This window comes from Zootermopsis nevadensis, unplaced genomic scaffold, assembly GCF_977971745.1.
Source record: "Zootermopsis nevadensis isolate Lab colony 2312 unplaced genomic scaffold, Znev_1.0 Znev_ptg000003l, whole genome shotgun sequence".
NCBI lineage: Eukaryota > Metazoa > Arthropoda > Insecta > Blattodea > Termopsidae > Zootermopsis > Zootermopsis nevadensis.
This window is the reverse complement of record NW_028259135.1, coordinates 4,885,324-4,900,458: the sequence shown is the minus strand read 5'-3', so window position 1 is coordinate 4,900,458 and position 15,135 is coordinate 4,885,324. Positions and strand designations below refer to the sequence as shown.

General features: G+C 37.8%; 2 protein-coding genes and 1 long non-coding RNA gene across 6 annotated transcripts in view; 1 reads left to right on the top strand and 2 right to left on the bottom strand.

Annotated features, from left to right (window-relative positions):
- Nucleotides 1–1,438: 1,438 nt before the first annotated feature.
- Nucleotides 1,439–3,335, top strand: LOC110839556 (uncharacterized). The gene is made up of 2 exons (XR_002546528.2): nt 1,439–1,936; nt 2,636–3,335. It is a non-coding gene; the product is annotated as an uncharacterized LOC110839556 (long non-coding RNA).
- Nucleotides 2,053–5,771, bottom strand: LOC110839555 (coiled-coil domain-containing protein 86). Its single transcript, XM_022083876.2, has 3 exons — nt 5,404–5,771; nt 3,653–3,857; nt 2,053–2,309 (listed from the first exon to the last, which is right to left on the bottom strand). Exons 1-3 carry the CDS (start codon nt 5,601–5,603, stop codon nt 2,217–2,219), a joined length of 498 nt encoding a protein of 165 aa, XP_021939568.1. The 5' UTR covers nt 5,604–5,771; the 3' UTR covers nt 2,053–2,216.
- Nucleotides 5,772–8,167: 2,396 nt separating this feature from the next.
- Nucleotides 8,168–15,135, bottom strand: part of LOC110839553 (myosin-IIIb-like) — a 51,584-nt gene continuing 44,616 nt past the window's right edge. For 3 of the 4 annotated variants that reach the window (XM_022083871.2, XM_087340337.1, XM_087340364.1), the window contains 6 exons: nt 14,151–14,288; nt 13,260–13,369; nt 11,738–11,902; nt 11,173–11,384; nt 9,887–10,063; nt 8,168–9,057 (listed from right to left, as the gene is read on the bottom strand). In XM_022083871.2, the coding sequence (XP_021939563.2) occupies nt 8,661–9,057; nt 9,887–10,063; nt 11,173–11,384; nt 11,738–11,902; nt 13,260–13,369; nt 14,151–14,288 (1,199 nt within the window). In that variant the 3' untranslated portion in view covers nt 8,168–8,660. The remainder of the gene's footprint in view (nt 9,058–9,886; nt 10,064–11,172; nt 11,385–11,737; nt 11,903–13,259; nt 13,370–14,150; nt 14,289–15,135) is intronic. The other variant, XM_087340358.1, reaches the window with a different exon arrangement.

Here is a 15,135-nt window from a genome sequence, read left to right as displayed (position 1 = left end):
GATCTGTTAAGTGGTCGCTGTGGACTAGTGTGAGGTTAAAAAACGAACAATATTCTAATTACTAATATTTATACAAAAGCTATATTCGCCTTTCCTGCGGTATAAATTGCAGTAAACATCATCGTGAGAACGGCCTCTTTGTTTCAATTCCACAAACTTCTCTTTCTTTAAATTGAAAGTAAATTGAGACGACGCACACAATCTCTCTTGATTTTGTGTGGGCCTATAAAAAGCATTTATTCGTTTTAGCACAAAAACATAACGCCCTGTTGCAGTAGTGTTGCTTGATGTATTTCAGGTTAATTCTACCAGTTTAGAAAATTCTTCAAAACCACACTTGAGGTCATTTTTGGACACAACCACAAGTAATTCATTTTTTCCACCCCCCGTTGGAGAATTCAGAACATAAATGGAGCACACTGAGTTAATTTTTCAAGCAAATATAATTAAAATATTATCCATACAAGTCTTTTGTTTAGTAATTTGTTTGGAAATTTTGCCTTATACTACAATGAAATCAATGAAGATTTTTTAGCAATTCTTGCCAGGAGCCAGGAAGTGAGAGTTGACTAAACACACTGCACATGTACATAGTAGCCATAGTTGAGTGGAATAGTCATTTGTGTTTATCATCTCCACAAAACAATATAAAACATTTGTGTATTACACAGAAAGACAATTCCTGCATGTATCCTTATCAACAGCACCTGCTCCATGGAATCACAATCAGCTGGAAAGCACCCGTGGATACCAAGTCATTGCTAGGCTCACTGTATGTGTTTTAAAATTGAGAATTTTTTTTCATACCATTGCACAGCGTATCAGCAACTGAAATTTTGTATACATTCATACAAAAAACATTTTGTAAATGGGCAAAATTTCTGCAGAGGTTTTGGCCTGATAAACCTTGAGGCAGTACCTCCCTTTGAAATGTCAGCAACACAGCCTACTTCACATGGTACCAAAACCAGGATCAACATTATGAAGGGTAGATTGTGTTTAAAGTTAAGTGTATTGACTATGTTTATTTAGATGTGGAATGTGTCAGAAAGTATTTCAGGGACCAGAACAGCCTTGAAACAAATGCACATTTAGTCAACAAGAAAATTCATTTTTCCAGGTATTGAAAATATTGTAGGAATCTGCAAGTATATTACCATTCTCACCTTTTAACATGTAAATGTTAGGCTTGTCAACCCTTTGTGAAGTTTACCCTAATATTTCTCTTCTGTTTGTTTCAGACACATTCATTTTGTCTTTGAGATATTTTCTGCTGCTTCCGCAGCCTTCAATTCCACGAAGTTTTACTAATGTGAAACTACTATTTAATTTCAAAGATGACAAGTCTTCTGGAATGTTGCATGTTCATGAACGCTTCAGTGGTGCTTGCTGCCTCCATAACCGGTTTCAATTAGCAAAGGGGGGGGGGGGGAAGAAAGAAAGTACTGTTTCATCACCACCTGCATTACCCTTTGGGGCATATCTTTCCATAGTGTAGTGCAATGTCAGCATTGTCTCCTGCAGTTTCTTCACAGATGTCTCTAGCTTCACCACGGACTTCATTAAAAACAATTTGATGTCTCCTTATGAATGTGTTTAACCATCCATTAGACACTTTAAATTCACTGTTTACAAATTCTTCCGCTACCTCTTTTGCATTTCCAGATATTAGCAAATTTATAGTCTTTGAACTTACAAACCACTCTCATACAAACTCACTGATGTCATTTCCAGTTTTCCTTAATTTATGTATCACTGAACCATTACTACAATCTATCCATTTTGTTTTTAGCTGTTTTCAATAACGTCCATGTTAATGTCTAGATACAACAATGCTGTTTTCTTTCACTCCACAGCTACAATTAAATGAAGAATACTGTACCCTCCAAGGATATCCCCAGTTGCTCGCTAATGGTCATTAACGAGTTGAGTGAATGTAAGTTCATAATGGAAAGGCACACTGCAAAAAGTAGTTACGTGCAAAGAAATATGCACATGTTACACAGGATAAGAAATGTGGGAAGAATGGTATGTACAGTTATTACACGTTCATGGCGAAAGGAAACATTATGTGAATTTTGCTTCTTATGCATAGGACAGCCTTCAGAGCTGTTACATATTTGTTTCATTTACAGACATTATTTTGCACTCTGCACACCTTCAACACACTACCTTTGACGAATCAGTTTTTATAAAATTAATTCAGTCCATTATTCTCAAAATTTCTTGACGAACGTTGTAGTGTCCCGTTTCTCAACTTGCCGCAGTTGTTTCTTCTTCATTCTCTTAATTTTTGAAGTGTTTGTTATCTAGACAAAAATTAACATAAATTATTACCTAAAATCTAAATACAAATAGTCTTCAGCAAATAAAACTGTCAGAGTAGGGTTTACAACGTTTATGCCAGAAACGCATGCTGCAATGCTTATGGAAACAATTATAATGGTGTTTTTTAAATTTTTTCCCCCCTGACAGAGTAGTGTGGATAAATAAGGAATAGACACAAGCCCTTATCCAACCCCAACTTCTTTTCCATTTGATACTGATAATATTCCTCACCACTACCACCACCATCTCAGGGAGCTCGGGAAATCTTTTACCATACTTCTCTCAGATGCTGATAATGCTGTTTTAGCTGATGAGAAGAAGGAGGAGGACTTCTGTCTGAAACCCACTGTATAAGCAGCCGCATGGAATGGCCAAGAATTTGAGAAAACTATATCAATGTGAATTCAGAAAAACAGCTGTGGAAGAGGATTTTGTGTAGCTCAAGGTGGCTGAAGGTGGTACCAATGGCAATGGACCATCTGAGAGCTCCCATATTAACTATGGCATCTTTTGTGGAGTAGAGTGGTGTGGCTTGGAAGACAGTGGGCGATTTGAAAGCAGCCTCTCTTTCTTAGATTTGATAAAAAAATTTATTCAGTGTGATTGTGAAGAGAGTGCAATAACAGAACTCTTATGGAGATGGCTGTCTTCTGGGTTATAACTCCATGAAGTCTGGTAGACGTTTACCAACAGTTCAGAGGTCCTTCATTGCATCATCAGGACTCATTGCCCTGATGATGGATGCAGCAAGGAACTCTAAAATGCTGGCAAGCTTCTACCTGACACATGGCAGTACAAACCAGAAGACAGCCATCTTCGGACTCACTGCTGCGTAAACTTCAAATTCTACTTATGCTCAGCATGTGATGGTCACTTACTGTTAAGGGATTTTGCACCTTATGTTCACTCATCCATGAACTACAATGTACATGTACATCTATATAACACAACACAGTTACTATAGTCTCAGTATAAGACCATATTTGAGATTAAACTACATTACATCATACTATATTATTTAATTAAGCAAAGGTAAGTGGCGATTTTAATTTTTTGTTACATAGTTTTAATTTTGTAAGTTGCTTTATGGAAATATTGCACTGGAACAAAATACTTCACTCATGCATGGCCTACATGCACCTCTATACTACACATCAAAAGAAATGTTTACACATTCCAGAAATATTCAGACTTATGCTCTGCCTATCAACCATCTAGATGAGAGCTTCAAGCAGAATTTTTTTAGGGGACTGGGTGCTAGTCATTCTGGGTGTGGTGGTCCCTACAGTAAGCTAAAATTAGCATAAAATGAAAGTTCACATACCACTTGAACAATTTCTGATTTTAGCCTATTTTCTTCCTGTCGCTTTAGATTTTCCTTCCTTCGAAACTGTTTCTCCTCCTTTTCCTTCTTTCTTTCTTCTATTAAAGCTCGTGAATGTTGCTTAACTTGTTTCAGCTCTAATCTTAGCAGGTCTTTCTTCTCCTTTGACCTCCTTATTCCTCGTGTTTTAATAATTGATGAAAATCTGTTTTAAAGAAAAATATTAGAATTCAAATATTATTTTGGAAAACAGCACATCTTTATCCACTTCAATATCCTGTAACTTTCCACAAATATGTCCTGGCAGTAAAGCACTTCTATAACACTGAACCCCCTTTAACCACCTTTCTTCAACTACTGCTTCCTCATCATGTCCATGATGTAGGGCACAATTCTTAGTATAAAGACAATTTTTAACTGAAGACAAATTATCTTTATTGAGAGCAACTGAAGTAAAGCTCAAAATATGGGAACTTGCTGGTGTGGCAAAAATTATGCCTACTTTAGATTATGTAATATTTGGTAAAGTTAGGGTGAATTAGTTAAAATAAATACACACACAAGCAAACCAGGCCCAACTGGTTCACAGTGAAACACTTTTAAAGTGAGTTCCTTTCAAAACCACATTAGTGGCTAACTTTGGCATCCAAGACAGATCCTTATGTCAACAAGGATCTCACTTGGATGCCAAAATTTGCATAGTACATTTCTGGGGTCATCTGCAAAAGTCCTGATTACATAATGCACTTCCCTCAGCATGAAGTTATCATTACCTCTGTCTTTACATGTGTCACATGTTATCTGGCTATTCATAACCTGGTATTCACCTAGAAGATTAAACATTGAACTTTTAATTCAGAATGTGAAACAAGTCTATTTAAAAAAAACTAATAATGTTAGAGACTATCACAGTTGAACTGGAGAGGACAACCAAGATGATAAAACTGTGGATAACAGTGTGCAGAGAGGGTTTCATCTAGTGTGTCCCTGCCACAACACCATAACCTCTATGCGGATATTTCAGAGGACCTCTGAAGCATTGGTAGACTTTTACCAACCTATATGGCACTACAACCCATAAGACAGCTATCTTCAAAAGTCAAACAACTGCAGAGTTCTTGGATGCCAAGTTTCTAAACAAAGCTTCTAACTAAATTATTTTCATACGCTTCACCTTACCGAAAGCATTCTACAAAGTGAAAAAACAGTGAACCAAATGTGTGAGAAGTGATGAACATGAAAAACCAAGTATTAATGTGATACACTTGAATTTTACACCAGACTACAGATTTGATTCCACCAAGTCTTACACACTCTACAGCCAACTTAATGTATGAGACCCATGAATACATGCTTGTAAAGTCCCATACTTTAATCTTACTCTGGTCCTGAGCTAAGAGTGACCTCTGAATTTTAGGTATCAGGATGAATAATACAGCTGAAGATTGGATGTAGTCCACTTCACTTTCAGTGACTGGTTACTGTCACATGACACAATGTATTTTGTTATATTCACGGTCGATACTTTATCAGAAATGGTTAAATATTCTAACTTAAGGTGTATATATAATCATAACTTAATTACATCTAGCTCTGCTCGCCGCCTGTCGAAGTTGGGTATAAACCGCAAAATAACAAGGTAATAGGTCGGGGAATAGTTATAAAGGCATCTAGAAGATTGACATTTATCAGTATAAAGATGCGCAGGTGAAACTGTACTGTCACATCACTGAAGACAAAGATTCACATACTTCGATTTTCGTTGTTTCCAGACTCTTCCCGATTTTGGTCGACCACGTGGAATGTGTGATTTTTGCTTGTTAATCGATTCTACCGAAGAATTGTCACTACTATTATCACTATCGTCTTCTTCTTTGCTTTCTTCCTCTATCCTTTCAATCCGAGACGCTGCGGCATGCGAAATAATGTCTTCAAATTTTATTACTTCCATTCTGTACTACGCTACACAACACACACGCACACTGTAATACAAATATCGGCTACGCAGTGCTACCAAACGGAATTTTGTAGTAGCCAACATCTAAAATGAAATACCACTAAGTAGGATTTGACGTTTTTCACGGCGGTGATTCCGAAAATGGCTACCATGTGGGTTGTTGCTCAGTGTACTAACAGTTTGGTAGAAGTTTGCCGACGGTTCAGAGGTTCTTGCTGTGATGACTCATCACCCTGATGATGGAGGCAGCAAAGATCTGTGAATCGTAGGTAAACTTCTACCAGACATGGCGCTACAACCCAGAAGAAAGCTATATTCGAAAACGTAAAGCAGTAACACTACACGCCGTTTAGGCTTCTACTCAATCGTAACTCCGGCCCTAGATAGGGTCATCCCCGGCCACGCTATACCCCTAGGAAAGGACCCCGATACCCATTGGACAGGAGGCTGGGTGAGCCCATCTGGACGCACAGGGTAGAGGAATAATTCTACACCCCTGTCGGATATCGAACCCTTAGTCACTGTATTAACTGAGCTACCCCTGCTAAAAGCTAACGGCAGAGTCCTGTGTAAAGCCCAAGCCAATTCTGCACAGGAACAAATTGCTGGAGATGGTGAACAATCTCTTGAGGTATAAAAGGGGATATCTCAGACCAATTTCATTACTAATAGCTTTATCTAAAATATGCATATTTAAACTCCGTGTATTCTAGTACAGATTATATTTTCCAAGCTTGTTTGTAAGATATGTAGCTCTGGTGAAGTCTACTCCACTGTACCTGCTCTTTTCAAATGCCTCTTTAAATGTCAGACTTCTGTGTTGAGACTATGTGTCACATAGTAGGTCTGACCAGGTTTATAAGGTTTGTAAAACTGCATTTTTTTATTGAAAGATTATGGTGTGACTGCATGAAGAGAGATCTGCACAGGCAGGTTTCCAGTATGTCCCAGAGCACAATCTGGCTTCTTTGTTACTATTATGTCCAGGAATTATAGCATGCCATTTTATTCCATTTCCAGAGTGAACTTGATACTCATATGCATGCTGTTAAGATGCTGCTGAAAGTCTTGCAGTGGCCATGTAACAAATACATCATCTGAAAACCTATACCAACAAGGCCTTTTGGGGGCTGGGTTCAGAGCTTTAATATATCAGTGAATTTTGGCCATTCCTCACACTAACCCTCAATGTAGAGAGACCTAGTCTCCAGAATGTTAATTTTTTACTCAATATTGACGCATCTAATTGCACAACAGGATTCTGAAACTCTGTTATCAAAGATTGATGGATTTGCTATCTAAAGCAAAAAGCATACCAACTTTGGTATCAAAGACTGGCGGGGATGCTACATAAAGGAGATAAGAAGGCGACACTTGATTCAGAGGTTGACACGATTGCATTACAAAGCAGAAAGGAGGGCAGCACAAACATTTAAAAAAACACTGACAGGGTTTCTATCCAAAGCAGATACCACAGCTAAAACATTGGTATTGCAAAAATGGTAGAGTTGCCATCCAAGGGAAGTAGCAGGGCAACATTTCTGTGATAGATATGCAGCATTGCTATCCAAAGCAGAAAAGAGGGCAGCATGGTTATTTAAAGATGGGCAGGTTTGCTATCTGAAGCATGGACCTGCTGTGTTACAGTACAGCAGACTTAACTGAGCCAAAGCAAGAAGTTACTGAAATGTCCTTTCTAAACGTGCAACATGAAATGATCAGATGCCATTTGCCACTGTTAGAAGAAGCTACATCATGAACAATCACTAACTCTGAAATAAAACCAGAAGACAATTCTTTTCCTTGAATACTATTTCAAAAAAGGGTATTGTCTTGTATTAAGACAACTGCTGTAGGGTGTAACCATGATAGAATATTTACATCATATTACAAGATAAGCACCTTTGTAATTTACACTCATTACTAATTATTACGAGGGTGATCAAATAGAAATGGATGAAACAGGCAATATCTGAACATAATATATACAGAAAAATCACATAAAATAAGTGTCTCTTCCACAACCTTTCTCATAAATGGTGATTCCTAACCAGTGTGGGTTTGAAGCTACTTATAGCTGGTGAGTCATTAAGTACCAGTAAAACACGTTGTTTGTCTCTCCCTATGCTACGAAAAGAAAGTCAGCATTTCAGAATTTAACTAAGCTACTTGTCAAATTTCAGGCAATGAAAATTCCAATAATGTGATGTCCTCTGCTGCAGTGCAGAAACCAAATGTCCGTACTTTCCCACCCAGCTACAATGATTAAAATAATTTACATCTTGTCAACTGCTCATACTGCTCTGTGACACAATGCTGTTACATAACAGGAGAAATATATATCTTTTCTGTTGGTATCTGTAAAAATTACAAATGTTACTGGGCACTGTCATGGAAGGAGGACAAATAATTCTTCTGATAGTGGTCTATGTCAGGCTGGTGGCTGAACCTAAAATGACTAATGTCACGATAATGCAGATCCTGTTGGTCCGTCTGCGGTAGCCAACTGATGTTCAACCCTGCAAAGGCATTTAGAGGCTAATTAAAAGTTTCAGAACTGTATGACACAATTTAATATCAAATATAATTTAAGTATTATTTACAACAGTGGCCAATCGGCAAAACAATATCACATATAATGTATATCAAAATTGTGGGACATCATACACTTAAGAAGGTCATACCAAAAGTCATGAACACATTTACTATACATTTAAACAAATGTACATGAAAGAAAATAGATAACTCTCAGTAATAATTTGACGTGTCCTACACGTGTAATCTGACTGTGCTCATGAATTCTGATATGGTCCTTGCATGTATGAATGGGTTTCTCATAGGACAATGTTTGGGTGTGTCAAATATATTTCAAAAGTGGAACATGATCACAGAGAGGATACTGACAGTTCCAGTAAGGCATCAACTTCTTTGGCCCACAAATTATTTTGTATTCTAATTCAGGTCTGTACATTTAAATAATTGGATAGCCACTGGATAAGGCATTACTGCATAGCCAGTTCATCAAGAAAGACCAGTAGTAACAAACGAAACCTATATCTTTCTGCGGTGAACTGGTTTTGCCCTTCGCTTACTAGGACTGTCACCTAGTTGATTTGGCGGACTCAAGCCTGTGATGGGTACGTTAGGCCTCTCTGCCGTCAAGATGCCTTTCCTTTTGCGGAGTGATTCTGTGGGTAGATGCTCAGTTGGACGCAGTAACTGTCTGAAGTTGTAGGGGCCATTGAGGTCAGTGTCTGCCTGATCATCTTCTCCACCATTTTTCGCAGGATGTTCCCGCGTGGGGGTCTCTGGAGAACGAGCAGTTGAACGAAGTAAGTGTCGGAGATCTGGGACCAAACAGAATGGACTGCCGTTATTGTTACTGCTGTTCATCTTGATTTGTGGCACACGGGTAGGCCCTGACAGACGGCTATTCTGCAGCCCACTGCTGTGGAGAAGAAGAACCAATTTATAACTTTGTAGGATCAAAAAAGTTTATAAATCAATCAGCATGCTCATCAAAACCTAGCCAATTGATTCCATAAAATCCTGAATCTGCAGAATCATTTTTTGCAATAGCTAATTACTTATAGTGTAAGTATGGTTGGAGTAATTCAACAGATGCTGTAACCATGCATGAATTATTAAATTAATAATTTTGGTAATTCTGCATCAACTACACAGTTTATTTTGCCTGTCCCAGTGTAAAGGGATATAAGTCCTTAAAGTTCTGAAAAATTTCTTCCATCTCTCGACACTTTAAGCCAGCAATCTGCTCCTTTCTGCAAACTGAATTCATAGATCATTATGACATAAAAGCAGACTTCATTCAAAATTTACATACCCGATTCAAAATGTTCATTCCGTGAAACATGAATGTTCATTACCATGTTCAAAATGTCCACCACTGAACACTGTTCTTACATTCACTCCCTATTTCTCTAGGACACACTTTTATATTATTTTCCGATTACACTTAGGTTTCACCTGTGTTCAATTCCTTTGAGATTTCCCGACCAAAGTTTTACATGTACAAATGTCATAACTCAAAAACTATTGCAGATATATGTATACACTTTACACAAATAGATTCCTTGAGACAAACTACTGCTGGCAACCAAATGTTTTTCTGACTTCTTAAATAATGAAGATATCCGAGTCTCTTTGGATCCTAAAACAATCAGACAAGCTAGAACTAAGGAACTTGATGATAATGCCTCATTATATATGTATGCTTAATTACTGTTTAATTCTGCTTGCCAGCCATCTTGCCATACCTTGCTAGTTGGATTATGTTATTGTTGTTGGTTTTATCCGAGTGTTGACTGTCTGACTGCAACGCAGCGTGGCGCCAAGCGTTCAGAAGGCGTCGTTCCCTAAGTGCATTATCATGGTCCTGCAAGGGTAGAAGTTCATGATGCTGGGCATTCATATCCAAAGTCTTCATTTGGTTTCTGCAAAACAATACTTGTCACACTTCACTAAAGAAACGGAAGAGAAATCTCATCCCACACCAAGCATTTAATTTAACTGGTTATAACCATTTCTTATGAGGAAGATCAGATGCCATCTGTGTATAACATTCTAAATAACTTTTGTTCTTAACAAAACCACAGTCGACAATGCATATTTAATTTTCATATTTAATAGTTACTTTGTTAGATTTAATTCTGATGACTGTTGTCTTCAAAACGGTTTCTTGAGACAAACGCTTACATATGACTCGTACAGAAATTACATTATTTCGAAATTCGTATTTCTTTTGGTATAACACTTTTCATCACATTTACAGATTATTTATGTTTTCAGCTCACTGGCAGCCTTTGAGGGCTGCGTAACATCACACACAGGTGACATTACCTATTTTGTTTGCTCTAAGTAGCAAATAACAAAGTCAAACGAATTTATTTGTTAGACAACAGATGTAGTATACATTCATACTAGTGTTTTGTAATATATTAAGGCATTTACTTCTAAAATCTAAATTTAATTTAATTTTAATTCTGGGTTTATAGCCTACATTATCCCCCAAACTACTGCACACTTTCAGCCTGATATTTTTAACCTCCAAGAGCTGAAAGAGATGTGTCCCGTGAAACGTTTCTGTCATTGGTGGAAAGGGAATGTCATAACATTATAACTTTTACACATTCAAAGAACAGCACCTTGGGTGTCAGAAATGTTCTTAAGGCTTAACAAAAAGTCAGGCATTCATTTGTAATTGAATCATCTACTTATGGGATGATTTTTTCATAGAAACACTCTCCTGAAATTTGTAAGACATTTAAAAGGATTTGGGTGGAAGTGGTCATGGTTTATTTTAAGGTTTTGCCCAGAGATTTATCTGGATTGACTGAGTGAAACAACAAAAATCTGCATTCAGGATAGTCTGTGCCATGGTTGAGAATCAGATCATGCACCTCCTGAATTTTATATACTTCCACACAAAATTGCAGGTTCTTACATATGTGACACTATGTTTACATCTCACTGGTGGTTTAAGGTTCACAGTGTCTGTCTACATACAACTAAACCCTATAAAATGATACATAATTCTACACACCTTCTAATTTCTTGCTGCAGGGACTCATAATATGATGCTGTTTGGTTAGAACTAGAGGCAGGCTGTTTTCCATCCCTGCCTATAAGACACGATACCAATTGAAAGCCTTGGGGTCTCACGAAGTCCCTTGGTGGAATTCCGATTTCTGAGTGACGAATACCTGGCTTGTTGTGGCGTAAGTACTTATGTGCCTCCTGATTTGACATGTGTACCTGTAACATCATTATATGAAATAAACTACTGTCAGCTTTGTTATGTAGCTTCTTGTATGGTGAACAAAAAACATAATGCAGGAAAATGACTTCATGAATAAAGCGCAAGTATCATGAAACTATTAAAATAGTTGGATTGAAAAAATATTCACTGCTGTCACATCTACTTACTTCTAATTCTGAATATTGATGACAAAACAAAATCCTCTGCCCGTTGGGGATTGAACCCTGGTTGCCAAGTTCATAGCCAGTATACAAGTAATTTTAATTATTTTAAAGACTGTGGCTGTCAAATTGCTGCAGCCATGCACATTTCCCAAACACTATCAACAGCACAACAAAATGTAACTCACATTATGAGAAAAGGATATAAGCTCTGCCTGTCTATTGGATTGTGGTTGGTGACTGGGAGCTGGTCTGCAATGCTGTTGCTGGGAAGACAGCTTCCCTCCACGACACCAATTCCTATAGTATCGTTGAATTACAAGCACAGCATCTTCCGGTGCAAGACCCTCGCTCTGGAAAAATAAATGCATCACTTTCATAATAAATGGTGCAACATACAGAGGCCAAAAACATCTGAAGACCTTTTTCTTTCTGTTTTAACTAAGTCATGTATTTATAAAATATATTTCCTTGACACCCAACTAAGGCACCTAACTATGAATAATTACAAACACAATAAACTGAGAATTTAAAACTTTGAAGGTGCATATGCGCTGAACTTCTCTCAGGCAATCGTTTGCATGAAAGCTAAGTTATTAACTATCATTTTAAAGACATGACATCTTCATCATCAGGGTTGATAATGTTTCCTAAGTATGATTATGATGGATGGCTGGGGAACAAATCAACTTAGACAGAAATTCTGTCCCTTTCAAACTGAACAAGACAGCTGAATTTTCCAGTGCAACTGAGTGTGTTATTCAAGTATACATTATAAACATTTAATAAGTTTCTGTGGCCTTCACTCAAGACTTGAAGCAGACAAATTGTTCTGTAATATCGACCATTTCAAAATGCTGTGCACAATGTGATAACCATTATTAATATGTTACATAAAAAAGTGTTTCATTCACAAATGGTAAAAGGAGTGAAATCAGAAGAAAATCTGTATTTTACTGTCCATAAAAAGTATCTCATGTCATCTGTGGGTCAAGATTTAGAAGAACTCTAGGATACCATGGAAATATTTTTTTGAATACTGAGTGTAAGCAACAAATATTGGATAGCACATTTAATCAGAATTATTAAGTATTTTTTAAATGCACTTTATGTACAATAGCTTCAACACTTTACTATTCATATTCAATGCGCACTATGTACTGACTCTTAGCACATAAAAATACCGAAAATGAAGAATACTTGCTGAATGATTTTTCCAGTTATCACAGTGGCAAGCATGAAGACGCTTGTCTTTTGAGTTTTTGCGCCATGTAGTCTTGTAAAAATTAACTGGCATTTCAGAGGCGCTTACTACCACCACCATCAGGACATTGAACCCTGTTGATGGTAGCAGTAAGTAGTAAATAAATTTCTACAAGACTAAATGGCACAAGAATCCAGATAAAGTTTGCACTCGACTAGTAAACACATACTGCACTTGATAAGTGCAAGGGGTGATGGACATTTCATATTGTGATATTCAACTTATGGGATAAGTGATAATAGTGTACACGTTAATAATGTGTCAGTGATAGTTGCTACATTAGTCTCTATCCATCGTATTAACACAGTTGGCTGAACATCACAATATCATACTGTTACACGGCTAATACTAGAGTTAAACTCTGCACAGCAGCCCTGTGGTATGAGAGTTCAAATTCATCATTCCTATGTTATAACAGAGCAAGTTCACAAAATCTGAAAACCCACCTCAAGGGCTCTCTTGGCCATGTCAGGATTGTGATAAGTCTCCAGGACTCTTCTCACTCGAGCTTCCAATTCAGGGCCCCATCTGCGTCGAACTGTGTAACCACGAAAATCTGTAAGATACAAAAACATGAATTTATTGGAAAAGTAGTCAATAAATTTAGGCAAGATGTCACTGCATGAGCAAATGTGGTATTTTATGCTTAGAGGTGCACAATTAATCAATAAACATAAAGTGTTGTTAGATGATTAATTACCACTACTTCATACATAAAAACTCAATAACAATACCATATAATACAACTATGTATTACAAATATCCACCTTATAAATTTCTGTTGCTTTCAGTACTGTTGAAGTTACTGAAATTTTCACATACAAAACTACTGTATGTGTGTGCACATGTGTTGGTATATATTTCCACAATAAACTCCAGACTTTAGAATTAAAAATTGTAATAGTTTTATAATGGGCTTCAAGGCCTGTAATCCTCATCTGATTTTGTTAGGGTGATTAAATCAAGGAGGATGAGGTGGGCGAAACATGCAGCATGCATGGGGGAGGAGAGGGTAGTTTACAAGGTATTGGTTGGGAGGCCTGAGGGGGAGGAGAATGCTGGGAAGACCTAGGCATACATGGGAGGACATTAGAATGGATCTTAGGGAGATAGGGATTGCTGGAGCGAACTAGATGTGGCTAGCTCAGGACAGAGTCCGGTGGCAGACTTTTGTGAACACGGTGATGAACCTTAGAAAATGGGCAATTCTTTGACAAGCCGAGAGTACAATCGACTTTTCAAAGCATATCCTGCACCACATAGCGTGATAGTGAGTGAGTGATTTGGAAACTGGGTTACTCATTTACCCTCGTGTTGTGTTAGTTGGTGTTACTTACAACTCTGAATAACAACAGCAGCCGACTCCTTGTCTGGATCACTCTTGGGAACATTGTTTTCCTTTCCTTCTCCTTCCATCTTCTGTGCAGGCAACTGCCGTAAAAGTTTTGCCTTCAACCAGGCCTTTGCTCCTCCAACTGCAGGAACCAACATCGCATAATCATCACGGTCACTTATAATATTCTGTCAATCTTAATTACTTCAAATCTATAAAACTTCAGAGTCCAAATTATGTTAAAATCATATGTCTGGCATCTAGTTCCTTTGAGGCCTTATTTTGCACATAAAACTGTGAACATCTGACGGCTTTCTTTTTCATATTTACTTCTCACTTGGTCGTGCATGTGTGGAAAATGGAGATGCAACATTTGAGCATCTGTTATAAAGAAACATCCCTGTCCTTATACTTAGCAATAAAGGCATACATTGAAAATAATTTTTGGCTATTATTTCGAAAATGAAACATTTGCGACCCCATGTTCATAGGAACATTTTTTTCTTATTTTTGATCCTGGAACATGCACACAAAATTTGTAAACATACTTCTGACTCACCCTGTATATACAAAAAACCTAAGGGTTGGTTTCTTGACGTCATTTATGATCTTTTGTAAACACGTTATTGACCTGTTCTCTCTGCCTCGAATGTCTTCTGGCTATCCTCTACAAAGGCTGCCTTCTAGGAGCCAGGCCACATCCAGAACTTTCACAAGGGGTGAAGGAACCCTTGGGCTTGCAATGCCCCTGCTCCCACACCTTCCACACCAATCATGCCGCAATGGAACGTTTTTTACACCAGGTCTTTACCCACTTGGGCGTGCCAATGGGCTATGCTTAAATAGCTTCATCCTTCTCAAGTTCACAGCCTGACCTCGCAGCACCTACCACAAGGTTTTACCAGCCGACTAGGCTTCCTTTCCATGGAATGCCACCTGTGGTTTCAAAATCCACGCTTTTGCCCTTGCTGGTGATGGACACCCCTGGG